This window comes from Eretmochelys imbricata, chromosome 1, assembly GCF_965152235.1.
Source record: "Eretmochelys imbricata isolate rEreImb1 chromosome 1, rEreImb1.hap1, whole genome shotgun sequence".
Lineage (NCBI taxonomy): Eukaryota > Metazoa > Chordata > Testudines > Cheloniidae > Eretmochelys > Eretmochelys imbricata.
In genome coordinates this window covers 40,482,170-40,497,226 of record NC_135572.1, presented here as the reverse complement: position 1 = coordinate 40,497,226, position 15,057 = coordinate 40,482,170, and the positions used below count along the sequence as shown (strand labels likewise).

Genomic DNA, 15,057 nt, shown 5'->3' with positions numbered 1-15,057 from the left:
TTGAAACCCCTTCCCAGCTTGGTATCATCCGCAAACTTTATAAGTGTAATCTCTCTGTCATTATCTAAATCACTGACGAAGATATTGAACAGAACTGGACCCAGAACTGATCCCTGGAGTATCCCACTTGTTATGCCCTTCCAGCATGACTGTGAACCATTGATAACTATCTCTGGAATGGTTTTCCAAGCAGTCTGCACCCACCTTATAGCAGCTCCATCTAGGCTGCATTTCCTAGTTTATGAGAAGGTCATGCAAGACAGTATCAAAAGCTTTACTAAAGTCAGGATATACCATGTCTACTACTTCCCCTCCTCCCAATCCGCAAGGCTTGTTACCCTGTCAAAGAGGGCTATCAGGTTGGTTTGATGGGATTTGTTTTTGACAAATCCATGCTGACTGTTACTTATCACCTTATTATCTTCTAGATGTTTGCAAACTGATTGCTTAATTATTTGCTCCATTATCCTTCCAGGTACAGAAGTTAAGCTGACTGGTCTGTAGTTCCCTGGGTTGTTCCACTCAGTCCTACTTCTTTTTCAGCCAATCGCTAAGACAAACAAGTTTGTTTACATTTGCAGGAGTTAATGCTGCCCTCTTCTTATTTACAATATCAGAAAGTGAGAACAGGCATTGGCATGGCACTTTTGTAACCGGCACTGCGAGGTATTTACGTGCCAAATATGGTAAATATTCGTATGCCCCTTCATGTTTCAGCCATCATTCCAGAGGACATGCTTCCATGCTGATGACCCTCATTAAAAAATAGTGCGCTAATTAAATTTGTAACTGAACTCCTTGGGAGAGAATTGTATGTCTCCTGCTCTGTTTTTCCCACATTCTGCCATATATTTCCTGTTTTAGCAGTCTCAAATGATGACTCAGCACATGATGTTCATTTTAAGAACACTGTCACTGAAGATTGACAAAACACAAAGAAGGCACCGATGTGAGATTTCTAAAGATAGCTACAGCACTCGACCCAAGGTTTAAGAATCTGAAGTGCCTTCCAAAATCTGAGAGGGACGAGGTGTGGAGCACGCTTTCAGAAGTCTTAAAAGACCAACACTCCAATGCGGAAACCGAACCACCAAAAAAGAAAATCAACCTTCTGCTGGTGGCATCTGATGCAGACAATGTTGCAAGGTATTTACGTGCCAGATGTGCTAAAGATTCATATGTCCCTTCATGATTCAACCACCATTCCAGGGGACATGCATCCATGCTGATGACGGGTTCCGCCCAATAACAATCCAAAGCAGAGTGGACCGACGCATATTCATTTTCATTGTCTGCGTCAGATGCCACCAGCAGAAGGTTGATTTTCTTTATTGGTGGTTTGGGTTCTGTACTTTCCGCATTAGAGTGTTACTCTTAAGACTTCTGAAAGCACGCTCCACATCTCGTCCCTCTCAGATTTTGGAAGGCACTTCAGATTCTTAAACCTTGGATCGAGTGCTGCAGCCATCTTTAGAAATCTCACATTGGTGCCTTCTTTGTGTTTTGTCAATCTTCAGTGACAGTATTCATAAAATGAACATGTGCTGCGTCATCAGCTGAGACTGCTATAACATGAAATATACGTCAGAATGTGGGTAAAACAGAGCAGGGGACATACAATTCTCCCCCAAGGAGTTCAGTCACAAATTTAATTAACGCATTATTTTTTAACGAGCGTCATCCGCATGGAAGCATGTCCTCTGGAATGATGGCTGAATCATGAAGGGTCATATGAATCTTTAGGACATCTGGCACGTAAATACCTTGCAACACCAGCTACAACAGTGCCATCAGAATGCCTGTTCTCACTTTCAGGTGACATTGTAAACAAGAAGCAGCAGCATTATCTCCTGCAAATGTAAACAAACTTGTTTGTTTGAGCAATTGGCTGTACAAGAAGTAGGACTGAGTGGACTTGCAGGCTCTAAAATTTTACATTGTTTTATTTTTGAATGCAGTGTTTTTTGTAAATAATCCTATAATTTTAAATTCTACTTTCATGATAAAGAGATTGCACCACAGTACTTGTATTAGGTGAAATGAAAAATACTATTACTTTTGGTTTTTTTATAGTGCAAATATTTGTAATCAAAAATAAATAAAGTTAAGCACTGTACACTTTGTATTTTGTGTTGTAATTGCAATCAATATATTTGAAAATGTAGAAAACATCCAAAATATTTCAATAATGGTATTTTATTATTGTTTAGCAGTGCGATTAATTGCTACTAATTTTTTTAATTGCTTGACAGCCCTATTTATGTGTTACACATGGTGAAAGTTTGCTTATATCTTTTGAAATGCAAACACTTCTGTGTTTACAGAACAGTAAAGTCAATTTCATAGGTTTTTAATACATCGATTTCACATGTACTTTTCTATTTGCTTATTTCAGAAGAATGATTCAAACTGGTGCTATTGGGCATTTTTTCATATCTATCACGTAAGTCACACAAATTACTCAAGACAAGTCCATTTCTTCTATTTCTGATTATCTTAATTTGTATTAAACTTATTAAAAATAAGAGTATCAGTTTACTACTTTAGATGCATAAATACCATTGTGTCACAGTTTTTACCTTCTACTGTAACTCACGCTTGAATAATTTACCTTAGAGATGTTCTTTCCTTCAAAGTATCCACCCTCGAGAGTTCACCCTCAACTGTCAACTTTAAGTTATGAATAACCTCAAATTTAAAAAAAGAGCAATTTTATTTTCTATTACATAAACATCAGATACATGAACAGATCCTGTATCAGGGATAACAGTCTCCAGTACTGGACAATCAGCACACGACACTTCACTGGCACATAAAATTTAAGAAATAAATAATTTTATTCTGAACCAGAACGGTGAGCAAGCAACTTAATTTAAGCCTGCCTAACCTAAACAGGCACCTGATAAAATGGAGACGTCCACAGTTGAATCTGTGTGGATACAAAGCCCCGGCTGCAAGAATACAAAAATACTATTTGGGTTACACTATTGGCCTCCAGATTAGGAAAAATAAATTGGTTGCACAATACTGGGAGATCAGAGGCAACGAAGTCTAAAAATAATGGGGAACTTAAATGAACCACATACAAACTACAAGGCCATAATGAGACATGGTTTAAAGAATCAAGTTCAGACTTCTGAAAAAAATATATAAAATGTTTTACTGTAACAAACTTAATCTTGAAATATTAACAAACAGGAAGATGGATCACAGTAACAGCCTAAAACTTTCAGCCAGAAGAGTAAACGTAAAAGAAACTGAGTCTAGCTAATCCACTGAAAGAAAATTTTACAGTGGATTAATTTAACTACCTGATTCAAATCACAACAGGGTCTTAACGAGGGTGTCATTTTTAACTCCTTTGCTAGCCTCATGGCGCCATTCAAGTTGTTTCTCTTCTCTTCAATGTACTGCTTAGCTTTTATGATGTTGGCTACATAATTATCTGTGTTCTTCACTAATTCTGCATGCAACTTCCTTTTCCTATATTAGAAACACAAAATGAAAGATTATATTTCAGAATTTAGTAATCCCTAAGCATTGCAATAGTACAGACTGAACTAAAGCTGTAAGCATAACTGTCACAACCCTGCCACAAATAAACTGGCTACTTTCACACTGGAGTTGGATTTTCCCAGTATGCCAGCATCAGCAAACTGTGCTAGAAGCCTGAAGTTGAGTGAATTAATGTGAACTACAGTAAAATCATTAAAAAGAGTTATTTATTTAGCAGGGGCCATCTCTGGAGAAAAAAACAAAAAAGGAAGATTACTCACCTTGTACAGTAAGTGTGTGTCTTCAAGATGCGTTGCCCTGTGGGAGCTCAACTCTAGTTGTATTTGCATCCCTGCGCCTCAGATCGGAGATTTTAGGAAGCAGTGTCCATTCGGCCTGCAGATGTGCTCTCCCCGGCTCGTTCTCTGCCTGAGGGCTATATAGTGCTGCATGAGTGAAACGCCCTCATTTCTTTCTCTACCACAGAGCTCATTGTTAAGTGTTCTGAAGCAGAGGGGAGGAGTACGGAAAGTGGAGCACCCATAGGGTCACACATCTCAAAGAACCACAGTTACTGTACAAGGTGAGTAACCCTTTCTTCTTTCAGTAGCGTCCCTATGGGTGCTCCACTCAAAATGACTCTACAGCAGTACTCCTAATGGAGGAGTGGGGCTTCGGAGTTGAGTCTAATATTGAGGATAAGACAGAGGAGTCAAATATGGCATCGGATGCTGAGTCGTGTGTGACTGCATAATGGTCAATAAATGTATGAGCAGATGTCCAAGTCACTTCTTTGCATATTTCTGTGACTGGAACATTCTTGAGGAAGGCTATGGAAGTGGGAAAAAAGAGTTACCCCCCTTTCATAAGTGTTGTTCTTCGAGATGTGTTGCTCATGTCCATTCCAAGTAGGTGTGTGAGCACTGTGTGCAGAGTCAGCAGAAGGTTTTTCCCTAGCATACCCATCAGGGTTGGCTGTGGAGCCCCTAGAGTCATGCCTTTATTGCAGTATATATAGGTCCCTTCCAACCTGCAGCCTCTTCAGTTCCTTCTTGCCCAGTACTCCAACAGAGGGGAGGCGGGTGGGTCTTAGAATGAACATGAGCAACATATCTCGAAGAACAATAGTTATGAAAGGTAGGTAACCATTTTTTCTTCTTCAAGTGACTGCTCATGTCGATTTTAAGTAGGTGACTGCCAAGCAATCCCTAGGAAGAGGGGTCGGAGTTCACAGAGACACAGACTGAAGCATCGCTCTGCCAAATGCAGAATCATCTCTAGCCTGCTGTGTGACATAGGCGCCAACTTCTCCTGGTACCGGTGGGTGCTCGTGTCCCCCAGCCCCGCCCCAACTCCAGCCCCGCCCCACCCCCATTCCAACCCCTTCCCCAAAATTCCCGACGCAACTCCGCCCCCTCCCTACTCATGGTGGACCCCTTCCCCAAATCCCAGCCCTGCCTCTTCCCCACCTCCTCCCCTGAACGTGCTGTGTTCCCGCTCCTCCCCCCCGGAGCTTGTTACACCGTGAAACAGCAGGCGGCAAGCGCTTGGAGAAGTGGGGACAGCATGCTCAGGGGAAGAGGAGGCGGCAGAGGCGAGATGGGGTGGGGAGCTTGGCTGCCGGTGGGTGCAGAGCACCCACCAATTTTTCCCCATGGGTGCTCCAGCCCCAGAGCAAGTGGAAAGGTTTCTGCTTCCAAGGACTACCTCCCTAACAGAGTCTGAGGATGCAAGCTCCAACGGGTTGAGACATGGAGTTTCCATACTGTAAGGCGGAGAAACTCTAGGTTGGGATGCTGGAGGCAGCCATGGTCTGCGTGATCAGGTCCAGAACCAGGGGGCAGAGTTATAAGCATGTCCACTGACAAGTCTAGCAGCGTAGTGAACCAGTGATGACGTGGCCACGCTGGTGCTATCAAGATTAGTAATGCTTTCTCTCATCGGACCTTGAAGAAGACTTTGTGGATGACTGGGAAAGGCGGGAATACATACAGCAGGTGCCCCTTCTACGAAAGAAGAAAGGCATCCACCAGCGAGCCTGGGCTGTGATTCAGGAAGGAGCAGAATTGCCGACACTTCCTGTTGCGCCGTGTTACGAACAGGTCTATCAGGGGAGATCCCCACCTTTGGAAAGCGCTGAACACGACATCTGGGTGGAGAGACCACTCATGGCCATGAAAGGACCTGCTGAAGTGATCGGCCAGTTTGTTCTGCGAGCCCGGAAGATACTTGATACACTTGGAGGTGTTGTGTGTGATGCAGAAGTCCCACAGCTTGAGGGCTTCTTGACAGAGAGTAGAAGAGCGAGCACCACCTTGTCTGTTTATATAGAACATCACTGTGGTATCGTCTGTCACTACCGATACACATCTGCTCTGTAGATGGGTTTCAAACGTCTGGCAAGCAAGGCACATGGCACGCAGTTCCCGGACGTTGATGTGCAGCGGAAATTCTGCCTGGGACCAGAGACCTTGAGTCCATCTAGGTGTGCTCCCCATTCCATCACCAACACATCTATGACTATTGATAGTGATGGCTGAGGTGTGGAGAAGGGTATTCCTGTACATACTGTTCATGGGTTGAGCCACCACCAGAGGGACTTGTGGACCTGAAGAATGAGTGTGACCAGTCTGTCTAGGTGGTCTCTGTTCGGCCTGTAAAGTTGGGCTAGCCAAGCCTGAAGGAGACTGAGCCGCAGCCTGGAATGCTGTACCACATATGTGCAAGCAGCCCAAGCAGTATTAGGCAATTCGGTGCTATAGTGGTGGGGAATCTTTTGAAATCCTCTAGGATGGCGCTCATGGTGAGGAAACAAGATTCCGGAAGAAAAGCCCTGGCCGGAGCAGAGTCTAGGAGGACTCCGATGAACTCTGTTTTTTGAGGGGGGGCTATGGTTGACTTTGCCACGTTCAGAATGAGGCCAACCCTCATTTATTTTGAAAACTTTTAAGATTAGTTTTACAATTATATCAGAAAATGAATGATTGTTTGGTTATTTCATTTACCAAAGGTAACTGAAGCAGACATTTATGAAGTCGTTGGGAGGTGAACTATCTCCAATTCAACAGGTTAACCATTAATATTTGGAGGATTTTCTTGCCATGCTGTATTAGGAGATCACCACCAGACAGATATTTAAATTGTTTTATTTAACTAGAACAACAATGTTATGTATTCTGGATTTTTTTCTTCAACAGCAAACAATATTTTGACAAAACAAGCATATGAATTTTTGAATTTAGTTAAACATTCAAGTTTTTTAAAATCAAGTTTGTTAAAATTTTTAACTAAAATAGTTAATGAAATTTTTTTTTTAAAGAAACAAAAATTAAATAGACTATGTCATCCAAGTCAACACGAGAAACTTAAAATACTGGCTTCTGCAGCTAACTCAGTTGTCTTCACCTTCGTTTTCCTGTTTGTTCATAATCTGGAAAAGAACAACAAGCTTTCCTGCTTTTTCTTTGGAATGGTTTAGACCAAAGGAAGAAAATAGTCTTTCTACACCGGCAGAAGAAGCTACTGCTGTTAAAAGTGAGATTATCATTTCAACAGTCTCTGAATCCAAGTGCTTAAGTGACTTCCACCAGTTCACTGGTGGGACTTTCTTTAAAACATCAGCAGCAAACATATTTCTTGAATGGTTCATCCTTAGCTCCGAAGTTTATTACAGTTGGCATTATGGAGGAATGATTATTAGATGTCTATATCATAGTCAATTCCTCTTCTTCAGCAGCAGTTAAGGTTTGACCCTGGTACCGAGTACTGAGGATATTTGCAAGAAAATGAGCTGGCGATAGTGCTTGTCCCATTTGTTTTTTTAATACTTGTAAAGTAACTCTGTCATTGAAGATCTCACTGAGTTCCTTCCAGATTTCAACAGCGTTAGAAATAAAACAGCTATTTCCCTGCATTTTGTTGAAGGCTACAGAAATAGGCTTCGGGGTACTCAACATCTGTTCAACATTTCTCTGAAGCCCAATGTTGAGAACTTTGGCTGTGACAGTGCTATCTATTTTTTTACAATTTCGTTCACAAACCATTGTCAGATTAGGCCAGTTCTTGATATAGTGCTCAAAACAGTCCACTACTGAGTTCCATCATACATCTTGTGGGAAACTTAGCTTGGTTCCTCCCACTTTTTTCAGAGCAGCCGCTGCAAAGTGGTTGTTACAGAAGTTTTTTTCAATTTCAACAACATTAGCCTTTATTTCTGGAACACTGAAGCTTTGGCTGGGAGGTAAATCAAATGAGCACTGCAACTGTATGTTACTAGCTTGGGACTCTCTTCACTCTCTTCTAAATAATTTCTTCTCATCTTGGATACATTTGCAGCATTGTCTATGACTGTCAAGCTGCGTACTAGACATCTGAATTTTTTTTCTCAGTTTGCTCTAGCTTTTACTGCTACTCTTTGTAAGTATTCTGCTCTGTGTGCATTTCCTGATGTATCAATTGTTTCTGTAAGGAAGACATTCCCTTTTTCTGTTGTCACACAAGCACATACAACAGCATCATTGTGGACATTGCTCCACCCATCAAGACTTAGGTTAACAATTTCACCCTCTAGATCTTTTGCACACTGCTCAATTTCTCTTTCATACATTTCATCCTGCAATTTGCTGCAACATCTCCTCTGTTGGGTGGACTGTATCCTGGTCTTAATGACTCAACCATGTTAATGAAGCGTGAGTTCTCAATTATAAAGAAAGGAGAGTTTGTTGTTGCATAAACAAGCCGGGCAATTTTTTCATCATTTACCTCTTTTTGTAATCTGCTGGCTCTTATCACCAACTTATCTATGGTTGTTTCTGGATGGTGGAGATTTCTTTTTCCTTTTTGCTACAGGTGATATACCGTAGCTCTGTGACATACACGATGTGACTGAAACATTGGCAGATAACTGAAACTATAGAAAATGATGGTGATCTTGAAGGCGGATAGTCTTCAGAATCCTGTATGTTGAGGATGGATTCTCCTAAACAAAATAAATCAATGCAGTTATTTAATTATTATTACCATACTGCTCATTTAGTATTACTCACCACATTCAGTGACACTCAGTACTACTTTAAAGGTGAAATTGTAAATGGAAGATTGGCCTATTTCCGCTATTTATTTTTTATCACAACGGCATCTAAAATGATAGTACCATAGAGTAACAACTATCCTTTTTGCTCAAACATGAGAATTCAAGAATAGTCCAGAAGGCAAACAGGCAGTCCTTAAGAAAGAAGTATAAAATAAAAAAGTTTACCAACCTGAAGATCCTGCATGTTCCTTTCAACATCTTCAACGCAGCTTCCTCCTGAGAAGGAACACTTCTCGTGATGTTGTTTCATTCGGTAACCAGGCCTTGCATTTCTTTGTTGCACTGTTTGCATTTTGCACGCATGCCTGTCTTACCCATAGGTAGAGGAACTTCACTGAAATATTCCCAAACTGGGTCTCTTTTACGGCCTGCTGCCATTATAGGTTTTCCCTTCTAGTGAGAGAATGGTATGGTAGATGTCAAATCAATGAAGGCTACACTCAGAAAGACCTCAAGACTTCTGGAATATGCTGCTCAAACAATTTCACTTTTTCTTCTACTGCCTGTCCCTCCCTTCTCACATTTATCTCCAGACTTCTTCTGCTTTTCCAGATTTAGTCTGCCCCCAACAATCTTCCATTCGTTGAACTTTTTGAAACTTTGCACTTTTAGAGAGAGGTAAGGGATTGACTCTGTGTACACAAATTTGAAGAAGGACAATAGGCTTGAGGTCTCTTATTTCTCACCCTCTCTATATATTTTATTTAAAAATTTTTTGCTGTTAACAAGCATATTATCCCTGGAGATACAAATCCACAGTTTGAGAACTGCAAAACTAAGCATCTTCTAGACTGAGCACTGAGTCCCATTGGATAGCTAGAAAGACTAACCTAAACAATCTATACAGAAGTCCCTAGAACACCCTAACATTGGGTCCCTAAATCCATGAACTATTGGAACTCATTTACAAAACTGTTCTTAAACATTACATGACTATTGTCTCATACTACAGAATTAAAATTTATGATTCCTATTCCATGAGGGGATATCTTTGAGCTGTAACGTATCTTAACTGAAATTATCTTTTTAAATTGGATTTTTTTGATAGTTTTTTCCCTCAAAAAGCATTTTATCAAAAAAATCCAATTGAAATAAAAAAATATATATATCATTGATTTTTATACACCCTGACCACCATGCACTTGGTGATGTTGATGGTTGTGGGGCAGCGATCTCTGCTTTTGTAGTAGTCATCTTTTCTGTTGGGGTTCTTAATGCCTCTGGGGAGGAGAAACTGAGCAGACTGGAACCTCTGTGCCAACTGGTGATTTACTATATATCCTTTTTTGCAAGGTGTGTAAATTCCCAGGGAACTCAAAGTGGGTCTAGAGTCTTTTAGTGTGTAGAGGGATTCATGAGTTTTTTCTGCAATTAATTTGGATCCTTCGAATGGATCCTACACATAAGACTGGACCTCCCTTGGAAAGCTGGAAAGGGGAAGCTAGGAAACTCTCCGCATGATCACTGCTGTTGAGATGGAGCGGGCAGCAGCATCTAGAGCAATGATGTCCTTGCGAGAAGCTGTCCTTCAGCAATGATCACCTGAAACTCTTCCCTTTTATCAGCAGGGAGATGTTTAATTTAGAATAATTTATACAGTTGTATTTGCCATAAGGGCATGGTAATTAGCGATCCTAAGTTGTAGGGCTGCTGATGAAGATGATTTACATCCAAATAAATCCAGTCGTTTCTGTTCCTTGTCCGAGTGTTGGTTTAGTGTGGCGCTGTCTACCATATTTATTTACAGCATCAATGATAAGGGAATTCAGGGATGGGTGGGAAAAGAAAAAAATCCAGGTCCTTAGAGGGAACACTATTTTTTTGTTCACTCTCTTATTAGAGCGCGATATTGTATTCAGTGTCTGCCATATCGTTTTTGCTGGGTCCAGCAAGGCCTCATTGATAGGGAACGTGTTGCAAACAGATGTAGAATGTCAAGCAGCTTGTGTTGTGACTCTTGTTTCTTCAAGCAGAATTTGTAGCGAATCTACTACTCTGTTAATGAGATCTTGAAACTGTTTGAAGTTGTCTGCCAGGGTTGGTGGGGGAGACACGACTGCCTCATCAGGAGAGTGAAGAGATGTTGATTGTTGGAATAATGTTGGTCTAGTCTCGCTTCCTGTTCCTCAAACATATCTTGTGGATCAGAACGTCTGGCTAGAGAAGCTGAAGGAGATTGCCTTCCCCTATTCCGATGAGCAACATGGTGTCCAGTTTGCAAATGAGTTCCAATTCTGCAGTTTCTCGTTGGAGTCTGGTTTTGAAGTTTTTTGTGTTGGAGACGTCAAGGACTATAACATTCAAAAACCAGTCGGAGAACACTTCAACCTCCCTGGTCACTCAATTTCAGACCTAAAAGTTGCAATTCTCCAACACAAAAAACTTCAAAAACAGACTCCAACAACAAACTGCAGAATTGGAACTAATTTGCAAACTGTACACCATTAAATTAGGCTTGAATAAAGACTGGGAGTGGATGGGTCATTACACAAAGTAAAAACTATTTCCCCCTGCTAATTTTCCCCCTACTGTTACTCACCACTTTCTTGTCAACTGTTTGAAATGGGCCATCCTGATCATCACTACAAAAGTTTTTTCTCTCCTGCTGATAATAGCCCACCTTAATTGAGTAGTCTCGTTACAGTTGGTATGGCAAACCCCATTTTTTCATGTTCTCTGTGTATATATATCTTCCTACTATATTTTCCACTGCATGCAACCGATGAAGTGGGTTTTAGCCTACGAAAGCTTATGCCTAAATAAATTTGTTAGTCTCTAAGGTGCAACAAGTACGCCTCTTTTTTTTCCAAAATAGAAAATAAGCTATAGATGACTAATTCTCAAATCGGACACTGCTAAGGTTCCATCTCAGGCCAAACGTGGTTGAGAAGGAACTGAGGGCAGTTTGCCCATGCAGTGCTATATAGCCCTGAAGCAGGGAGAGCACATGTGCGGGCCAAATGGACACTGCTACCTAAAATCTCCGATCTGAGGCACAGAGACGTTACTACACCTAGAATGGAGCACCCAGAGGGATACTACTCCAAGAACTACTTTTGTTACTGGAAGTAAGCTTTTTAATTCTCTTTGCTATCCTTGAGAGCATGCTTAGAAATATGTCCATTCCAGCTCTTGGATATTTCCACAAACTTCAACTGAGGACTAAGAAAGTTATAGCATAAGTTTCACTCTTAAGATAACATGTCCCATTCTGCTCTTCCAAAGAGTTCTCTAGCAAGAACAGGAAAGTTCCAATTTAAGAGACCATATGAAACACAAAATGAGGGTAAAAAACATGAGGCCATCTTTCTCTGTTTTCAAAGTTATTTGCTCTTAGTGTGTTTTGGTTCCTTGTAAACAGCAACAATATGAATCCCTCAAAATTCTGAGGTTTCTCAGGAAAGTAATGACAAAATGTAAACTCTTAAATAGCAACAAGAAAAAAAATGACATATGCTAGTCTCTTCTAACAATTGCAAATACATAAAACATATTTCTGTGTACTTTTTAAATGTTTACTCCTGGGGTAATTCCACATGACTGTGCTCCCACAGAAAGCACCTCTGCACCCCCCCCCCCGCAGAATTCCTGTGCTTCCCTGCAGAAAACAGTTGGGAAGCAAAAGGAAACCATGCTGGGGGACGACCATGGGCGCAGTTAGGTGGTGGAGGGGGGGATTGCCCTCCCAAACACAGGTGAGGCATGGGGGGGCACATGGGGTTACATGCCACTGCCCCACCTCATTTCTGCAAGCACAGAGCAGCCCACCTGAAGGAGGCTGCCTCTCTGTTCCGCTGATTCTGCAGCTGAATGCCGCCTCCTGGATCCTAGTGCCAGTCGTGCTTCCCTTCTGTGTGCTGGGAGCCTTCCTGTTTTCTGTGCAACAGTAGTGCCTGTGGTGGGGCTGGGTAAGGTGGGGCAGGGGAAAGAAGGGAATGGGGCAGGGGGAGGGGAACGTGGGAGGCATAGGTGCTGGAATAGGGGTGTGGGGGGTGCTGCCTGCTGCACTCCCTGACTTGAAGTGGTTTCCATTATATACAGGGTTTACAGTTTGGTTCAATGGCTCTCAGCACCTGCACTATACACCTTATTTCAGCATCCCTGGAGTGAGGGGGAAGAAAAGCTGATCGCGGGTGTGCGTATGCATGTGCGTGTGGTGAGCCCAGAATGTGGCATCCCCTCGGCACCAGCTGGGGCTCACCGTTAAGCAGGCTCATCGAACCCTCACACTGACAAGCCTTACCCCTCTACACCAGGAACCCCGCTCCCCCCCCAAGGAGTCCCCCAACACCCTGATTCCCACCCAACTGAGCACCTGGACCCCCACCCCATTAAGCCCCACTCTTTAGGCACGCAAACCGCTCAATGAACCCCCAGATCCCCCTTGCTAAGCCCCAATCATTTTCAACTGGATCCCCCGTAGCTTTCCACTGCCCCTGCACCCAGAACCCCCTCAATGAGCCCATGCATCCAGATCTCCCACTGAGCCACCCACACCCAGATTACCCCACCGAGAAACCTCTCACCCCACACCTGGATTCCCCCCACACTAAGCCCCTCCACACTTGGATCCTGCTGGGCTGAGCCTGCCCACCCAGACATGGCACGCCTCGCGCAGAGGGGTCACGGCCTTGGGTGTTTCTGGAGCAGGCCTGGCCCTTGCACTGTGTCAGGGTCGGGTGCAGCCTTGCTGCCAAGTCCCTGTACTGGTGTAGGTGGAGGCTTCAGGGTGATCTCCCACCTTAACGCAGCCAGTGGCCTGTGCTCCCCACTGCCATGCTAGAGCCACGTTTATTTATGGACAAATTTACAGAACATTGCAGAATTTTAAAATATTGTGTGCAGAATTTTATTTTTTTTGGTGCAGAATTCCCTCAGGAGTAAATGTTGTTCATGGTTGGACAATTAATAAGTTAAGATACTATGAAATATTGTCATAGGAAGTACTAAAACTACATTAAAGACACCAATATTTCCAGTTAACTATTTTTTTTAAATGTAATACAAGTTTGTCTTGTCCATGACATAAAAATAGTCACATTACCTTGACTGAAGAGAAGTAATAAGATTATCAAACTTTTTATCCATAATGTCTACAATCCTGTCTTCTTCCTGCTTCACTTTGGATTCCAAATATCCCAGCATCTATTTCATTTTTAAAAGATAACTAAATCAATGCCTAGCCATTCATCCTATTTATGCAAAATAAGAAAAGAGTCATTTATAAATGTCAGAGGCAACAATCTGAAATGTGTGTGTGATTCTGAGTCAGAGTGACAACAAAGAACTTTGCAGGACAAACAAATCTAGAAGAACTGAAGCTTTTGACCTGATCTATACACAGTTTCTGTACTGGTACAATATTTCAGTGAGGAGTATGATCCTTCCCCCCCAAAATAGGCACACAAGTACAACCTCTGTAATATGGATACAGCTATAGCAGTATAAAATGCCTATACTAATGTAACTGAACCTATTGTAGGGGAATTGTACTGCTTGGTATAGTAAAAGAGGTACAATTTTTGTATTGTGACATGCTCATAGGGAGGAAGAGATGAGGACAAGAGGCACACCAATGTAGGGAACAGTGCTCAGAAATAGCTGGTATGTACCAATATGCTATACAATCACCTCTTTGAAGCTACTATTTTGTTCTCTAGAATCTCAGTTTTTTAAAAAATAAAGTAAATCTCTAGCTGTTATGGCTGCAAAAAAAAAACCCTCAATACCATAAACCAAATGTAGCTTGCAAAGACTCTAGAACAAGAGCAATGAAGCGTGAACTCCACTATTTGCTATTCAGTCATTCTTTGCTCTTCTCAAATTCACACAAAATGTTATACTTCAGTCCCCTGGATGTTAACTGTCTGCCCTATTCAACCAGCAGCTTCAGGCCTAATCCGAGAGTATGACATGTCTCTTCAAATTCTCCCCACTTCCTCAGGTATTCTGTAAGAAACATTTTAATTATTTATAGTACCATAGCACCTAGGAGTCCTAGTCAGGGACCAGGATCCCATTATGCTAGGTATGGTAGAAACACAGCGCTCATACTACTTGCGTCAACCTTATTAACCTAAACTTGCTGTCATTTCCAAACCACTGATTCACAGAATCATAGAATATCAGGGTTGGAAGGGACCTCAGGAGGTCATCTAGTCCAACCCCCTGCTCAAAAGCAGGACCAATCCCCAACTAAATCATCCCAGCCAGGGCTTTGTCAAGCCTGACCTTAAAAACTTCTAAGGAAGGAGATTCTACCACCTCCCTAGGTAACACATTCCAGTGTTTCACTACCCTCCTAGTGAAAAAGTTTTTCCTAATATCCAACCTAAACCTCCCCCATTGCAACTTGAGACCACTACTCCTTGTCCTGTCCTCTTCTACCACTGAGAATAGTCTAGAACCATCCTCTCTGGAACCACCTCTCAGGTAGTTGAAAGCAGCTATCAAATCCCACCTCATTCTTC

At 42.1% G+C, this 15,057-nt stretch overlaps 1 protein-coding gene across 1 annotated transcript in view; it reads right to left on the bottom strand.

Annotated features, from left to right (window-relative positions):
* The window catches only part of RNF17 (ring finger protein 17), a 200,654-nt gene that overhangs the window by 148,308 nt on the left and 37,289 nt on the right, over positions 1 to 15,057 (bottom strand). The window contains exons 9-11 of the mRNA XM_077805985.1: positions 13,632 to 13,732; positions 3,312 to 3,483; positions 2,612 to 2,688 (exon numbers count right to left, since the gene is read on the bottom strand). Of these exons, the coding sequence (XP_077662111.1) occupies positions 2,612 to 2,688; positions 3,312 to 3,483; positions 13,632 to 13,732 (350 nt within the window). The remainder of the gene's footprint in view (positions 1 to 2,611; positions 2,689 to 3,311; positions 3,484 to 13,631; positions 13,733 to 15,057) is intronic.